A 16,692-nucleotide genomic window follows, 5' to 3' on the forward strand; every position below is an offset into this window, starting at 1 on the left:
CAGACTGATGTGACACTGACGATCCATGCTGGACCAATGGTCTTGAGTATGGAGACCGTCGAGATGAGCCCCCCCCCAAGCATAGGTCGAGAAATCTGTCATGAGGACTTTCTGATGAGGGGGTGTTTGAAACAGTAAACCTCTAGAGAGATTGGAAGAGAGCATCCACCAGTGGAGAGACTGTCTCAACGAAGGAGTTACTGTAATATGTTGAGAGAATGGATCGCAAGCCTGCGCCAACTGAGATGCCAGGGTCCACTGAGGAATTCTGAGGTGAAGTCTGGCAAAAGGAGTCACGTGAACTGTCGAGGGCATGTGACCTAAGAGAACTATCATGTGTCTTGCTGAAATTGTAGCCAAGGACGACATTGTTGAGGAAGCAATGCTCTGAGTCGGATAGTGTCCAGGACAGCGCCGATGAACTGTAAAGTCTGAGAGGGCTGCAGCTGGGATTTGGGAAAGTTGATTTCGAACCCCAAACTTTGTAGGAACCACATAGTGCATAGGGTCGCTACAATAATCCCTTGAGATGTTGAATCTTTGATGAGTCAGTCGTCCAGGTACGGGAACACCTGGAGCTCATGGTTCCGCAGAGCTGCTGCTATTACAACTAGGCACTTGGTGAACTCTCTTGGAGATGAAGCCAGGCCAAAAAGTAGCACTCTGTACTGAAAATGCAGATTTCCCACCCAAAATCTGAGGAACTGTCAAGTGGCTGGATGAATGGGAATGTGAGTGTAAGTCTCTTTGACATCTAGGGAACATAATCAATCGTTTTGATCTAGAAGGGGGTATAATGATGCCAGAGACAGCATCCAAAATTTCTCCCTGACAAGAAATTTGTTGAGGGCTCTGAAATCCAAAATGGGTCGCAGATCGCTCATCTTCTTTGGAACTAGGAAGTAACGAGAGTAAAACCCCCTGCTCTGCTGTTCCATGGGAACATCCTCGATGGTACGGAGATGGAGCAGAGCTTGAGCTTCCTGAAGAAGGGCGATCTGGGATGGATTGGAACGATACTCTCTTGGAGGCAGATCTGGAGGAACCTGAATGAAATGAAGAGAGTATCCTTCCCTGATGATGGACAGCACTCAGAGGTCTGATGTAATAATCTCCCAGCATTGGTAAAAATGATGGAGACGACCTCCAATGGGAAGGGGAGAGAACAGAGGCAGAACGATGGAGGTTATGCTCTGTACTAGACGGTCAAAAAGGTTAAGAGGCCTTAGGAGCAGCAGGAGTCGGAGGTTTCTGCTGCTTCTGTTGCAGTGATTGTTTCTTAGGAGGCGCTCAGATATAAGGAGCTGCCCTCTGTGGGAAACGCCACTAGTAAGATGGTAGAGACCTGAAGCCCTTAGAGGTGGAAGGCTTAGGACGAATGATGGAAGCAAATGATTTCTCATGTTCAGACAACTTCTTAGTGGCCTCCTCGATGGAGTCATCAAACAAGTCATTGCCTTGACAAGGAATGTTGGCAAGGCGATCCTGTAGATTAGGGTCCATGTCAGCAATGCGAAGCCAGGCAAGCCAGCGTATGGCCAGTAATTTTTGGATAAGCAAAGATTGGAATTCCTAGTTATCCTCATTGGGCTGTATAACACATAATGAGATAAAATGTAAGTTGGAGCAAATCCCCAAACCAGCTTAAAACATATGCAAGAAAATTTGAATAGTACTCGTCCTCCACCGGAAGCCAATGTAGCAGTCGGTCTTTTTTTTCAACCCAAATATCAATCGGACAACCATATTCTGTACTATTCTCAATTGTCTCAGGATTTTCTTTGGAGCTCCCAAATAAACAATACTGCAGTAATCTAGTATGGATAAGACTAGTGCCTGCACTAATAGTCTAAAGCAGTGCCTCCTAACCCTGTCCTGGAGGACCACCAGGCCAATCGGGTTTTCAAGCTAGCCCTAATAAATATGCATGAGAGAGATTTGCATATAATGGAAGTGACAGGCATGCAAATCTGCTCCATGCATATTCATTAGGGCTATCCTGAAAACCCGATTGGCCTGGAGGTCCACCAGGACAGGGTTGGGAATCACTGGTCTCAAGGATAGAGGATCATAGTATTTTTTAATGGTCTTTAGTTTCCATAGTGCAAAAAGGCACTTTTTTACCACTAAAATCATATGACTCCCAATATTTTTATAGATTTTGAGATCGGGTAGTCATGACCATTTAAACAAAGCGATAGTCTGGTTATTTTGTCTTTTAGGCTGGCCAGAAAAAAATTTAGGGCTCCTTTTACAAAGGTGCATTAGGGCCTTAACGTGCAGAATAGCGTGCGCTAAAATGCCACATGCGCTAGCTGCTACTGCCGCCTCTGGAGCAGGTGGTAGTTTTTCGGGTATAGCGCGCGCTAATCCGGTGCGTGTGTTAAAAACGTTAGCGCACCTTTGTAAAAGTAGCCCTTAGTCTTTTCTGTATTGAATTTCAATTTAAAATTGATTGTTCTATCTCGGTCATGATATTAGAAATTTGTTTTAAAATATCATTAGTTAGATCATTTAAAGGAATTAAATTAGAAATATCGTCAGCATATATATATATAAAAGTTTAGATTTAAATTTTGCAATAAATGTCCTAAAGACGAAACAAAAATATTAAATAGCGTAAGTGATAACGGGGAACCCTGAGGTACCCCGGATGGATTACTCCAAAAATGAGAGTAATTACCATCACAAACCACTCGGTATGATCTTTTCGTCAAGAAACCCTGAAACCAATTCCACACTTTTCCTGAAAGTCCCATTGCATCCAAGCAGCTCAACATTATTTCATGGTCCACTAAATCAAAAGCACTACTAAGAAGTCTATTAATGGGTATTTTAAGAGACTCCACAGGAGGTCGAGATATACCCATTTCTGTAGTGTATTTGGAATCAGAGTACAAATTAATATTGAATTCCTTACTCATTTGACGTAGGAAAGAAGAGAAGGCTATCTGTTCCAAGGTAGGTTGACCATGAGAGGAGGTGACCTCGAAGCACCTCGAAGAGCAGAGAGCGAGGGCTAAGCTTCTCTAGAGTACTCACACCTGAGTCCTGAATATGTAGGTATAGACGACTCACTGGGAGGAGAATCTCTCGCAGAAGCAGATGGAGGTGGCGTACTTGACTTCGGAGTAGAAAGCCTCGAATAGCCTCAAGGTGTAGAGAGATGAGGCATGTCTCGAGAAGAGGATCTGTGCCTCGATGGATGCCTCAACTGATGTCTCAACTGATGTGGAGAACTTAGCCTCAAACCAGGCTGGTCTCGCTGAGAAAAAAGTCGAGGAGTCTTTGCCCTATGCCTCGGGATGGGCAATGCCTTATGCGAGGAACAAGGGCTGGAGATCGAGACACCACATGATATTGAACTCCTGGTGTTGAGGCATCTTGAGGCACTGACAAAGACTCGGCTCCTTGAATAGCATACTTATGCTCCAGACGAGACATTTGCAAAGAATCAAGTCCTTGCAAAACACGATCCAAAATGGCTGCCGCTATCTGATTGCTGGCAAGACGCTGGAGAGTGTCTCTCTTACCTGCCAGGAATATGCCGAAGAGAAGGGGTAGGAGCGTTGGTGGAGCCTCCCAGCACTCGGGCCCCATGGTTCTTACTGTTGTCGACATTTTCTGACGTCTTCAAAGCGAGTCGAGTCATTCGGGGAATCGCCTGTTGGGAGCGCCGGCTGAGAGGAGTGCTACGGCGGATACTCCCGGGCTGGACGTCACGCTGAGCCCCGACATCAGGACGCCTCCCCTACAGCCGTAGCCGCTGGGAGCTAGCTCTCCGAGGGAGGAGAGCATGTCCGAAGAGGCAGAGTTTTCTTTCCGAGAGGCCAGTGAATTGGAGGGCTCGCTACAGGGAACATCACAAGGGGAATTTATCCTTGTAAAAGAACCAGCGACCGGGACAACAGTGCTTAAGGGACAACAAGGCACAGGGGAGGTAAAGCACTCGGATGAACAAACTAATATTGCACAAGTACTTTCCTTTGCCCCTATTCGGCCCCCAGAGGTTACACTGGATTCGATATGGGATTTGGTTTCCAGTTTGGGTAATTCCCTCAATCCTCAGATAAAGAACTTGGAAAAAGAATTAGAATTCCACAGAGAAGAAATTAAAATTGTGAAACAAGACACTGTAGTAATAAAAACTGAGATTCAGGAAGAAAAGAAGGACTTAAAAATGTTCAAGAGTAGCCAAGATTTAATTGTGAAAGATAATGAGAAGAAAATTAGAAGTACTTGAAAATAACAGTCGGTTTAACAATTTGCGTTTGATTAATTTTCCAAAGGTCTTGTCAATTTCTCCAGCAGAAATGATAAAACGTTACTTTCTGGAAATCCTAAAAATTTCTGAGAATTCTTTGCCACCATTGTCAAGAGTGTATTATTTGCCTAATAAAAAAAAATCAGGATTCTCAAAAAAAAAGACGAGGATGGTAGACCACAGGAAAATTCTTTGGATGTTACTGCTTTATTGGAACAATCTGATAGAGAGGTGGCTAGTCCAGCCACTCTCTTACTGACTGTGGCTTTGGCTCCAGACAGAGATTGGATCCTTAAACTTTTCTTTAAAAATAGATCTAAAGACTTCCTTGGCTTCCATATTCAAGTTTTCCCTGATGTTTCGAGAGAAACTCAAAAATGAAGGAGGGAATTTTTATTATTAAAAGCAGGTGTGACCCAGATGGGGGGATTATTTTTTCTTAGATACCCTTGTAAGTGTGTAATCAGGTATAATTCCCTTAAATATATATTTTTTTGAACCATCTCATTTGACTGCCTTCCTCTCCATGAAGCGCCTTGAAAAAGGAGAAACATCAGTGTCTTAATAATTAATTTAAGCTCTCTTTCAGCACAGATGACATGATTTGGTTTAATTTGTTATTGTATTATATTTACTCCTAATTCCTCAATCTTGGATCCAATGTTGAGGACTAGTGTGCGATTAAGTTGGAATTCTGTTACCTCTTATGTAATTTTGGTTTATTGTCAAGTTTGAGAATAATCAATGATATGTTTTCTTGATTGCACTTTTCTGTACAAGATTGTATGCTTGTTAAATTTTGAAAAATTTATAAATAAATAATAATAATAAAAAAAAAAGAATCAAGTCCTTGCATACAGAGTGTGGAATCATCTTGAGGCACTCCTAAGGACTCAACTCCTTGTATAGAGTGAGGAGATTCAGCTCGAGGCTCAGTCAAGGACTCGACTCCAGGTGTTACTCCTGAGTGCTCAGGCTGGACTGCAGGAAGCAGAGTCGAGGCAGGAGTATGTTTGGCAAGGATATTGCCCAACTGACAATCCAAAATGGTCTGGATCAGAGCCTCCAAATGTGACTCCGAGACTGGAGGATCTGGTACTTTTGGTGCAGCAATAGTCTCCGAGGAAAAAGAGGAAGAACAACTCTTCAACTTGGAGACATGCTTCTTAGGCAGCTTGATAACCACTGCTGGCACCTGACCTGAGGGAGGCAGCGAGGCAAGCATCTCGTCAGGAGAAGACTTAGCAGATTTACTCAAGGACGAGGTCCCAAACGAGGCAGGCTTGATCAAAGGGCGAGGCCGAGGCAAAGGGATCCATACCACCAAAACGTTTCTCCACGTTAACTCGATGACACTTGCGGGCTTGAGGTTGAAGGGTAGCACAGCGAGTACACGACTCCAGACAATGGTCAGGTCCCAAACACTGAATACACCAGCTATGTGGGTCAGTGAGGGAGATCGCGCGCTGGCAACGGATGCACTTCTTGAAGCCTGTGACCCGTCTGGACATAGACAGAAAGATGGCCTCAACAAAATTGAAACCCACCGGCGAAGGCCACAAAGCAGTCCCCGCTGTCACAAAAGAAATATAATTAAAGTTTTTTTATTTATGTATTTTTTTAAGAAATACAAACGCGCAAAAACACAGCGACCCTGAAAAAATAACAAAACACGAGCCACAGTGAGAGAAGGCATGAAGTTTAGAACTGAATCTAGCGCAGAGCATCATAAACAAAACTTCTCAGCTCCGCGGAAAACTGAGAACTGAGACGCGCGCCCTTGTGTGGGCGGGAAGGCATTCGCGCATGCGCGGTGTGGCAGTTGTGAACTTTCTAAGTTCAGCAAATCAGCTTGCGAAGCTGTCCGCATCAGGGCTCCGTGGATGATATGTTGAGAATAGGCTGCCTGCTTGTCCTGGGATAAAAACCAGAATGGCTTTTGTAACAACAACAAAAAAGATGCTCTTTCAAGTGATATAAACAATAAAAAAAATTGGACTATGTACAGTTGAGATGTCTGCATCCAACAAAAGCCAAAAATTCTATAAAGCACTAATATTTATTTGTTTAATTATATTGTTTCCAATTGCAGCCTCTTAATGCAACTCCTATGTGCATATCATATGTCATGATTGCTGGTACAGTTATGACAAATCAAAATACAGGTCAGGAGCAATGAGAAGTCAAAGTAGGCATTAAATTTCTTTTATAACATTTTTTGCCTACTTTACTAGCTCATAAAAGGGAGGCATTCCAAACTTTGTACATGAAGTTAGTGCCAGGGGTTGTATTAATCCACAAAATTTCAATTCTCTTGGAGGCTTTGTTGGGCTGTAGTGGCGAGACAAAGTTGCCATGTTACGCAGAGCACAATACACCAATAGAGATCCAGCTGAAAGTTTTTACATGGTTTCATTTGAGGCTATAGGGAGCATCCTCACAAAATCTTATTCAATTTAGAGGAGGTCGAGTGGGGATGATTTTCAATACTGGATGACTTGACATGGAATGATCCCCATAGTTTATTGTGATCCACACAGTCAAATGCTTTGCTGTAGGTTGATGAAGCTATTTGATATTTTGCTCTTCTCCAATATCCATCTAATATTGGCAATAATGTCTCTTGTTCCTTGATCTTTTCTGAAACCAGCCTAAACTTTGGGTAGTTTTTACTCAATGTATTTTAGCCTCATTTTATGATTTTAAGCAATATTTTGCAGGCATAAGGAATTAATGCAATCATTCTGCAGTTTGTTACAGTCCTTGGTGTCACCTTTCTTCGGTATAGGTATTGAACAGTTATCTTCTCCAATTGGTTGGCCATGGGGGTTTTCCCTCCCAAATCTGTTGGCATAGTCAAGTGAGAGCCATGATAACACCTTCTAAGACTTTGATTAATTCAATTGGACTGCCATCAATACCAGGTAACATGGGTTTTTTTTTATAAATCTTTAATTGCTGCTATGACTTCTTCTTTTAAGATATCTGGTTCTTCTTCAGCGTTAGTTTCTACTCATAAAAACCCCTGGATAGAACAAGCACTAGTACTTATTTCAGGACCTTTGGAAGCCCTCTCCCCTGCACACTAAATGGTGCATTGAGACAATTGTCATTCCATAGCTAAAAGTGCAAGGATCAGGACACATACAGGTATTAAAATATTGGCAATTGTGCATTGCACTAGACAGCCTTAGTGATGTTATAAGACAGGCTCCTCAAACAGGTATGAAAGAGAGGTTTTATGTAAAATCTGTAATGAAAGGATTTTTTTTACCCTTCTTTGGGTTATTTATACTAAAGCTTTTCTCCAATTCTGTACTTGGAAAAATGCTTTCTATATCTTGTCTTCTACAAAAATATGATGCCCTATTTCACATTTTTATAGGATTGCTCTGGAAAAGGTGATATTGGACTGATTGTTGAGTCTAGTTAACCAAACCTCAGTGGAGAGGATGTAAGTCTCAATTCACCTAGCATGCCTAACTATTCTTTCACTGGCTCCAACTGAGGGAGATTCTTGTGAAGCAAAACATGTGCAAGTCTCCCTAAACCAGTGGTCTCAAACTCAAACCCTTTGCAGGGCCACATTTTGGATTTGCAGGTACTTGGAGGGCCGCAGAAAAAAATAGTTAATGTCTTATTAAAGAAATGACAATTTTGCATGAGGTAAAATTCTATAGTTTATAAATCTTTCCTTTTGGCTAAGTCTTAATAATAATATTGTAATTTATAGCTAAAGAGACACATGATCAAGAAACTGTTTTATTTTACTTTTGTGATTATGATAAACATACTGAGGGCCTCAAAATAGTACCTGGCGGGCCGCGAGTTTGAGACCACTGCCCTAAACACATCAGAAAATGGAGTCTTTAGCTATACCCTATTATATAAAGTGTTATAAACAGCATAGTTATATCATCAATATGACATTCCAAAGTGCAGGTTGTGCCACATGCCAGGCACCTTAAATCACACATGCTGCATTTTTACTCTATTTAATCCACACCTTTTAATTAATAAGTAGAAACTAGAATACCAACTTTATGACAGCCAATTTTAAAAAAAACAAAAACACAACACTTGTATTTCAGAGCTCCTGTTTGGCTTCTCTTTTACAAATGATTCAAAACATAGCAATTATGATGCTAACTGTAATTATTTTGAGCATATAAGCCTCAGAAAAACCATCACACATATTACCAAATATTTGGTGCAAAATTTTAATGTGGTTTTGTGTGCTATATAATAAACTATATAATAAAGGCTCCCTCTTAGGTATAAAGCTTATTGTAATCTTATATAGTATTCCAGTCTAAATTCAAGTGGGCCTGGTATAGACACTGGGATCTCTCAGAGAGAGAAAGAGGTAATGGTTACTGCGGATGAGCAGACTAGATGGGCCATTTGGCCTTTATCTGCCACCATGTTTCTATGTTTCAGTCACTGTGTTCAGTCACTGTATTGCTCTCAAATTCCTCATTAAAGCAAGCCCAAATCTCTATCACCCACAAATTGGATATTATCTGCAACAGAACCATGATTATGGAACTCTACCCACATATATGTGAACTTGACTTTGTTTTTCAGAAAGAAAGGGAAAGTGATTTGTTCTATGAAGTGTTTAGTGACTGATTCTTTTGTTATGTGGTAATGTTTATATGCTTGTATGTAGTTGTTATGTTGCCTTCGCTGAACAAATGTATTTTTTGGAAATCCAGGTTATAAGTCTATTTTAAACCACCACCACCCCTTTTATAAAGCTGTGTTAGGCTTTTTTTCACCAGCCACAGTGATAAAAGCTCCAATGCTCATACAATTCCTATGAGTATAGGAGCTTTTACCACCAAAGCAGCCTACAAAAGCCTAATATGGCTTCATAAAAAATGGGGAGGGGTGTTTAATGCCATATTTAAAAAATAATAAAATTAAATAAATTTGGAATCCTTTTATTAAGGTGTGCTAACAAACACATGCTAAATGCTGCACAGTCTATTGCAGGGATCTCAAAGTCCCTCCTTGAGGGCCGCAATCCAGACGGGTTTTCAGGAATCCCCCAATGAATATGCATTGAAAGCAGTGCATGCACATAGATCTCATGCATATTCATTGGGGAAATCCTGAAAACCCGACTGGATTGTGGCGCTCAAGGAGGGACTTTGAGACCCCTGGTCTATTGTATGCCAACATGCTGCACTAACAAATTAGTGTATGTTAAGTGCAATGCATCTTAGTAACACACACCTTTATGTTAATTTACTCATGGTGGAATTCTGCGCAGCGCAGAGCAGAATTCCCCATCCACACAGAATTCTGCACATGCTGTGCAGAATTCTGCACAAACCTTCAGTTTGGCCCCCATCCCCTCCCCCGTGCGGGTCTGGCTTCTCTCCCTCTCACTGATCCCCCCCCCCCCCCCCATGAGATCAGCCTCCCAAGAAAGCAGCAGTGACAGCAACCAGCTAGCAGAAGTAGGGCAGTGAACAGACTGCTTGTAGCCGGACCCTCCAGGGCCATATCACTTCCTGTTCAGTGCTGCCTCTGCCAGCCAGCTGCTACTGCTCTAAGAGGCTCGCAGATATATCTGATCTCACGGGAAGAGTAGGTTAGATGGAGAGAGACCAGACCCACATGGAGGTGGGAACAGTGATGGGGACATAGATGTTCGACCACAACTGAGGGGGGGGGAAGGAGGGAACTTGGATGCTAGGCCTGTGGTGGGGGGGAGAGGACAGGACATGGATCCTGGACTACAAGTGGGGGGAGAGAGAGACATGGATGCTAGAGCAGCAGGGTGAGGAGGAGAAGAGAGGGTCCATGGATGCTAGACCTGCAAGGGGAGAAGGAGAGGGAAGGGGACATGAATGTTGCACTGCGAGAGAAGGGGCCATGGATGCTAGGCCTGCAGGAAGAAGGAGGAGTGGGAAGGGGACATGGATGCTGAACCCATAAGTAGAGGGGGAAGGGGATGAGAAGGTAACCCATACCAGAAAAGGGGGTGAGAAGGAACATAAGAACATAAGAAGTTGCCTCCGCTGAGGCAGACCAGAGGTCCATCTCGCCCAGCGGTCCGCTCCCGCGGCGGCCCATCAGGCCCACTGCCTGAACAGTGGTCTCTGACTAATTTTACAAATTACCTCTAATCCTATCCCTCTAACCTTACCTCTACTCCTATCTGTACCCCTCAATCCCTTTGTCCTCCAGGTACCTGTCCAGACCCTCTCTGAAGCCCTGTAGCGTGCTTCTGGTTATCACATCCTCCGGTAGCGTGTTCCATGTATCCACCACCCTCTGGGTGAAAAAGAACTTCCTGGCGTTTGTTCTAAACCTTTCCCCTTTCAATTTCTCCGAGTGCCCCCTTGTACTTGTGGTTCCCCATAGTTTGAAAAATCTGTCCCTGTCCACTCTTTCTATGCCCTTCATGATCTTGAAGGTTTCTATCATGTCTCCTCTGAGTCGTCACTTTTCCAGCGAGAAAAGCCCCAGCTTTTTCAGTCTGTCAGTATATGAGAGGTTCCCCATACCCTTTATCAGCTTAGTTGCTCTTCTCTGGACTCTCTCAAGTATCGCCATGTCCTTCTTGAGATACGGCGACCAGTACTGGACGCACCAATGCACGATACAGTGGCAGGATGACTTCCTTCGTCCTGGTCGTGATACCTTTCTTAATGATACCCAACATTCTGTTCGCTTTCCTTGAGGCTGTGGCGCACTGCGCCAACGCCTTCAATGTTGTGTCTACCATCACTCCCAGGTCTCTTTCAAGGTTGCTCACCCCTAGCGGTGATCCCCCCATCTTGTAAGTGAACATCGGGTTCTTTTTCCCAACATGCATGACCTTGCATTTCCCTATGTTGAAGCTCATCTGCCACTTTTTGGCCCACTCTTCCAGCGTTGTCAGATCTTGACCATTGAGAGAGGGAAAAAAATGCCAAATCATAAGGACTAGGGTTTAGGGTGCAAGCAAGAGAGGTGGTGGGTGGGGGTGGTCATGGATACTGGACCAGAAAGTGGGTGTGGGAGGGATGTAAGAGAGAGTGACCAAGATCAGAAGGAAGAGAGAGTGACCAAGATTAGAAAGGGGATGGGAAGGGAGGAAGAGATTCTTAACTAGTGGAGAGAGGGAGAGAGAGAGATGCCAAACTATAGGGGCCAAGGAAGGGGATTCAGGGTGCAATTGAGAAAAGGGTGGGATTTAGAGGGAGACAGAACTGCAGTTGGCATGAGAGAGGGAACTGAGGAGGCTGGAACCTGAGAAAGGAAAAGGCAGGAAGGAATTTCAAGCCTCAAGATAGAATTCTACACAAAACACAAATAAACTTTGCAATATTTTGAAATATTGCGCGCAGAATTTTCAGAACTTTTGACAGGTATGAAGCAGCTTTGTATGCTTGTCACCTCTAATTTTATGCAAATCTGCCTCATGCATATTCATTAGGGATCTTGAAAACCTGACTGGCTAGGGGTCCCCCAGGACAGATTTAAGAACCACTGATCTATTGTATTGGGCAGATATACTAGTTATTGAATTTAGTAAAGAAAGGACTAATTAACTTACACTTCTTCCTCCGTATTCGCTGTGATAGGGGATTAACAGACCCGCGAATACAGGAAAACCGCAAATAACTTTTCCATATGTTATTCGCTGTTTTCTAGTAAAATCCATCGTGAATAGGGTGAAACCGTGAATAACATGGTGGCAAACCTGGCCTGTTCCTGAAGGAGAGGCAAAACATGGCAAAGACAGTGCTGGGAATCAGCGATTTTCTCTGTAAATGCTTGGAATCGCGATTTCTCTATGCAAGCTAACATATTTAGGAGGGAGGAGCCAGCAAGCTAAAAACTGTGAATAAAAGAAACCACGACTTACATTTCTAAATGCTATTTGTCTTGTTGAAAAAATAAAATAAAAAATGTCCTTGCTACTTTAACATTTTCCATCAAAATTCATAACCATACAAGGTTCATTGAGCAATCCTTTGTGAAAATAATACCTTCCCTCCCCTTCATTACCTGTCTCCCAGTAAGAGATTTATGCATGTTATTCAGATCATAGTAACATAGTAACATAGTAGATGACGGCAGATAAAGACCCGAATGGTCCATCCAGTCTGCCCAACCTGATTCAATTTAAATTTTTTTATTTTTTTTTTCTTCTTAGCTATTTCTGGGCGAGAATCCAAAGCTTTACCCGGTACTGTGCTTGAGTTCCAACTGCCAAAATCTCTGTTAAGACTTACTCCAGCCCATCTACACCCTCCCAGCCATTGAAGCCCTCCCCAGCCCATCCTCCACCAAACGGCCATATACAGACACAGACCGTGCAAGTCTGCCCAGTAACTGGCCTAGTTCAATATTTAATATTATTTTCTGATTCTAAATCTTCTGTGTTCATCCCACGCTTCTTTGATCTAGATATAGTATCATCAGCACTTTTTTAGATAAATCTTAGGGCATTCTTTTCCAGATCACAACACTAGGAGGGTTCTTAAATTAAAGTATCCACCACAATAAACAATAAATAAACTTTACAAACTTTTAGATCCTCAGTAACACCATATACATAGTCGAGTTACTGAGGATCTTAAAGTTTATAAAGGTTGTTTATTGTGGTGGATACTTTAATTCAAGTACCCTCCTAGTGTTGTGTTATTCAGATCTATGCATGTTAGTTATTCAGGTAAGAGGGATATTATGAGTTTAAATACTGTATATGATTTGATTTTAATATTTATGCACCACGGATCTGAACTGTCACAGTTTTAAGGCCAGAATAAAAAAGGTTACATTTTATGATTGCTACCATGTTGATTTCTTTTATTGAACCACGACTTCAGGAATTTTGAGTAAGACATTTTATCGAATGTAATAAGATAAAGTTCCTGCTCTGACGAATACAGTACATTTTATATTCTGTTCTTATGATCCATCGAAATCAAAGTGTCCAAAAACAAGACAGAAAGGACTCGCAAAGTCATAAGTGTTGAAAATCTGACTCCGAGAAAAGATTCGACATTTCCTATTTCATGTTGCATTAACTTAAGTAATTCAACGGGCACGAAAGCAAGTGTTGAATTCTTCCTGTTCGTACTGTATTGACACAGCAAATCGCTCTGCAGAGATGTGCTAAGACCAAGGGGGCGAGGGGATGAAGAAGAACGATCGGGGGGGGGGGGGGGATGCAGCAGCAAGGGAGAGAAACGAGAAGAGGGGCACCAGCACAGCCAACGTCTTGAAAGGACCTGGGAGATCAGTTTGCGCCACCGACCGTGGTTTGTGTGAGGTGTAGTCAATGTCATTATTGCACTGGTGTTCTATTTAGAATAACTTTATAGAATACTGGAAAAATGAAAAATTCCATGTACTTACTTTCTTGGGAGTTTCTTGCGTCTCCGAAGCAGTCAGAGCAAAAGTGGTAGCAGAGTTATATCTGTTCATTCTGTGCAACTATAACCCAATACGTAGCTAATTTGTTTTAACTATTATACACAGACGAAGGAAGACGGCTGAGCCTGCAGGATTCCAGCGCGAGCAACTTTTCCGTCGCTCTTCCTCGCGCTGCCCTCCACACCTGACAAGCAGAAGCACCAGCACTGGTCTCGCGAGAGGTCAGCCTACAACTACAACAGCGCTGCCAAAAGGGGCGGCTTTCCTTTCCTAAAGCTAAGGGATGAAAGATTTGTCACCTTTCCCCCTCCCTTTCTCTCCCCCCCTCCTCCTCCTCCTCCTCCTCCTGTATTCAGCTCCTTCGACTATCATGCAATGGGGATGAGACGACCGCGCACGCACTCTGACACGGAAACGAAAGCACCTGCACGCCAACCGCAGCTCTCGGTTCCGCAGTGACTGATACCGCGCATGCGCCCTGTGGGAAAACGCGGGACTTGACGGGTGTCTGAGCGCCTCCCAGTTGTTGAAACCTGCACTGGAGGTGCACTATAGGCGTTACTTTACTGCCTTTGTAGACAAACGGCACCAGTTTTCAGAGATGAGGGGGAAGGAAATAAAGAGGGATGGGAAAGAATCTGGGAATGGCTTTTCAAGAGCAGAGCAGGTTAATGATGGTTTCTCACTCTGCTGGGGTTAGCAGTGTCTGATTGATCCTAAGACTGGGGAATGACAACTTCTTGAAGGGGGGGGGGGTCTGTCCCTGTCCCTGTCCCTCTCTCCAGCAAACAGCTGAGCATAATCTGGGATGCTCCCTGAGGTAGTGATCCCAACAATTCGTAGGAAGACAATTGGTAGGCAGACAGTTCGTAGGGGGTGACAATTCATAGAATCTTCCTACCAAAGGTTACCGTATCTTTCTCCAGAAAACCTCAGACACATGACCCCGCAAAGTTCTGCCTCCAGTCTCACCCTGTTCCACCTCCAGCTTTGCCCCCACAAAGCCTGCTCCCTTCTTGAGGGCCTGAAGTATGCACGGATGTGTAGATGAGGCCAGAGCTCGTTGGCGCTTTGCAAAATCTGGGTGCTGGGTTTGGAAAGTCCATCTGGGAGCCCGGACAGTCCTGGACATCTGGTAACCCTATTCCTACCAATTGTCATTTACAATTGCCATCTACCAATTGCCTACGGGATCGATGCTGGTAAAAAATTGGTGCTGCACCCCTAGCAACCCAACTTGACAACATCCCCCTCCCCTGCTTCCCAATACCTGTACCGAACTACCTGATTGTTCAGTGGAGGTCTTTCTGGCTGGAGTGCTGCCCCTCCCCCACTCCCTAACAACTATACCAAACTACCTGGTGGTCCAGCGGGGGCCTGCAAGGGGCTTTCTGGCTGGAGCACAGCCTTTGGGAATCTTCCTGGCTGGAGCACTGTCCCTCCCCCACTCCCCAACACCTGTACCGAACTACCTGGTGGTCCAGTGAGGGATTTCCTGACTGGAGTGCAGCCCTCTTGCTCAACCTTTTGCAGTACTACAGGAAGTACTGTGAGCACTCGGAAAGGTCACAGCAGTCATTTTAGAAGGCAGCTGCAAGGAGAAAGGCACAAGAGGGCCATGCTCCTGCCATGAAGACCCCTCTGCAGACCCCCACTGGACAACCAGATGCTTTGTTAGGCCCAGGTGAGGCTTACCTATACATAGGGGAGTAGGTTACTGGGGGAGCATCTCGGCCTGATGAGCTGTGGCCATGGGCTGGGGGAAGGGGAGGGAGGGACGTTGGCATTGTGGTTGGGAGGGAGATTGGAGGGGTCTGGGAGGAAGGCACTGAGAGGTACCACAGACCGGGGGGAGGGAGGGAGAGGAAGGGACCTGTGCTTCTGGAATGAAAAAGGATAAGGAGTAGGCTTATTCATTAAGAACAGTGTGTGGTTGTGTATGCTGTAGCTTAGAGGGAACACTGGCACTAGGAACAGTTGACTCTTTTGTCAGCTGGGAGCAGAGGTAAGCATCAAGAATCTTAAAATCTTCAAGTTCTGAGTTACATACAAATACGACTTAAGAACAGCTTTAAAAACATAACTCGTTCTTAACCCAGGGACTGCCTATATTGTTAACAGAATTTTTTTTATATTTTTTTGCAGAGTTCCACCAATATTAATACCTTACCTTATGAACGCCAGAAGGAGGGTCTCTTTGGCACAATACAAATGTCAGTCTCCATTTCTGAATTACTGCTGATGTTTATTTCATCTTCAGCATATCCTAAGGAGTGAGGAATGTGCAAAACTAGCCCATTTGGAGATACTCTGCATACAATTATATTAATATTTTATCCATATAACTTTATGAACATTTTCAGCCACTCTATCCGTTTAAAGTTATGCCAGCATTTTCAGTTGATCATGTTTTTGAGACCAACTTAAATATTTTGTCCAGTCAGTAGTTGAATGTTTGGTGCTAAGTAGATAAAATTAACCCCCGCCTCTGAAACACCCCTACGTTTGCCTGAACTTATTTGGCCAAATTCTGTTTAGTGATGTATCTGACCATATAAGTGTGTGAGGAGTGAGAGGGGGATTTTCAATCCCAATATCTTACTTTATTGTGTGGTATTTCAGTGATTACTTTATGATGATTGAAAATTAATAAAATTCAGTAAAAATGGACCAGGTCCTACTTCTGGTTAACATTCACAGAAAAGCAAAAGACAAGGCGGATGGTCAGTTTATGTAACTAGCTGTGTGCTGAATGGGGAACTCAAACTAATGTTTGCTTTTGTTAAAACTGGAAGCTTTTTGATGAAAGTATTCATTTTATGTACAGTAATTTGTAGAAAGACACCACAGATATGCTACATGAAACAACAAAATTTTATTTAATGTATACTAATATTTAATTTGCTTTAATGAAAGAACCTTTAATCATTGTGTATAATAATGAATATGAAACCTCTAGGGAAAAAAGATTTGCATTTCATCAGATCTTGCTAATACAGGTGGATTTGCATGGTCGGCACTGATGTACTCATTTTTCCTTCTCA

General features: G+C 43.3%; 1 protein-coding gene across 3 annotated transcripts in view; it reads right to left on the minus strand.

Annotated features, from left to right (window-relative positions):
* Positions 1-13,761, minus strand: part of MYZAP (myocardial zonula adherens protein) — a 174,744-nt gene extending 160,983 nt beyond the window's left edge. For all 3 annotated transcript variants that reach the window (XM_033919900.1, XM_033919899.1, XM_033919898.1), the window contains exon 1: positions 13,631-13,761. In XM_033919900.1, coding sequence (XP_033775791.1) covers positions 13,631-13,699 — 69 coding nt within the window. In that variant the 5' untranslated portion in view covers positions 13,700-13,761. The remainder of the gene's footprint in view (positions 1-13,630) is intronic.
* Positions 13,762-16,692: the final 2,931 nt, after the last annotated feature.

Source organism: Geotrypetes seraphini, chromosome 14 (assembly GCF_902459505.1).
Source record: "Geotrypetes seraphini chromosome 14, aGeoSer1.1, whole genome shotgun sequence".
NCBI lineage: Eukaryota > Metazoa > Chordata > Amphibia > Gymnophiona > Dermophiidae > Geotrypetes > Geotrypetes seraphini.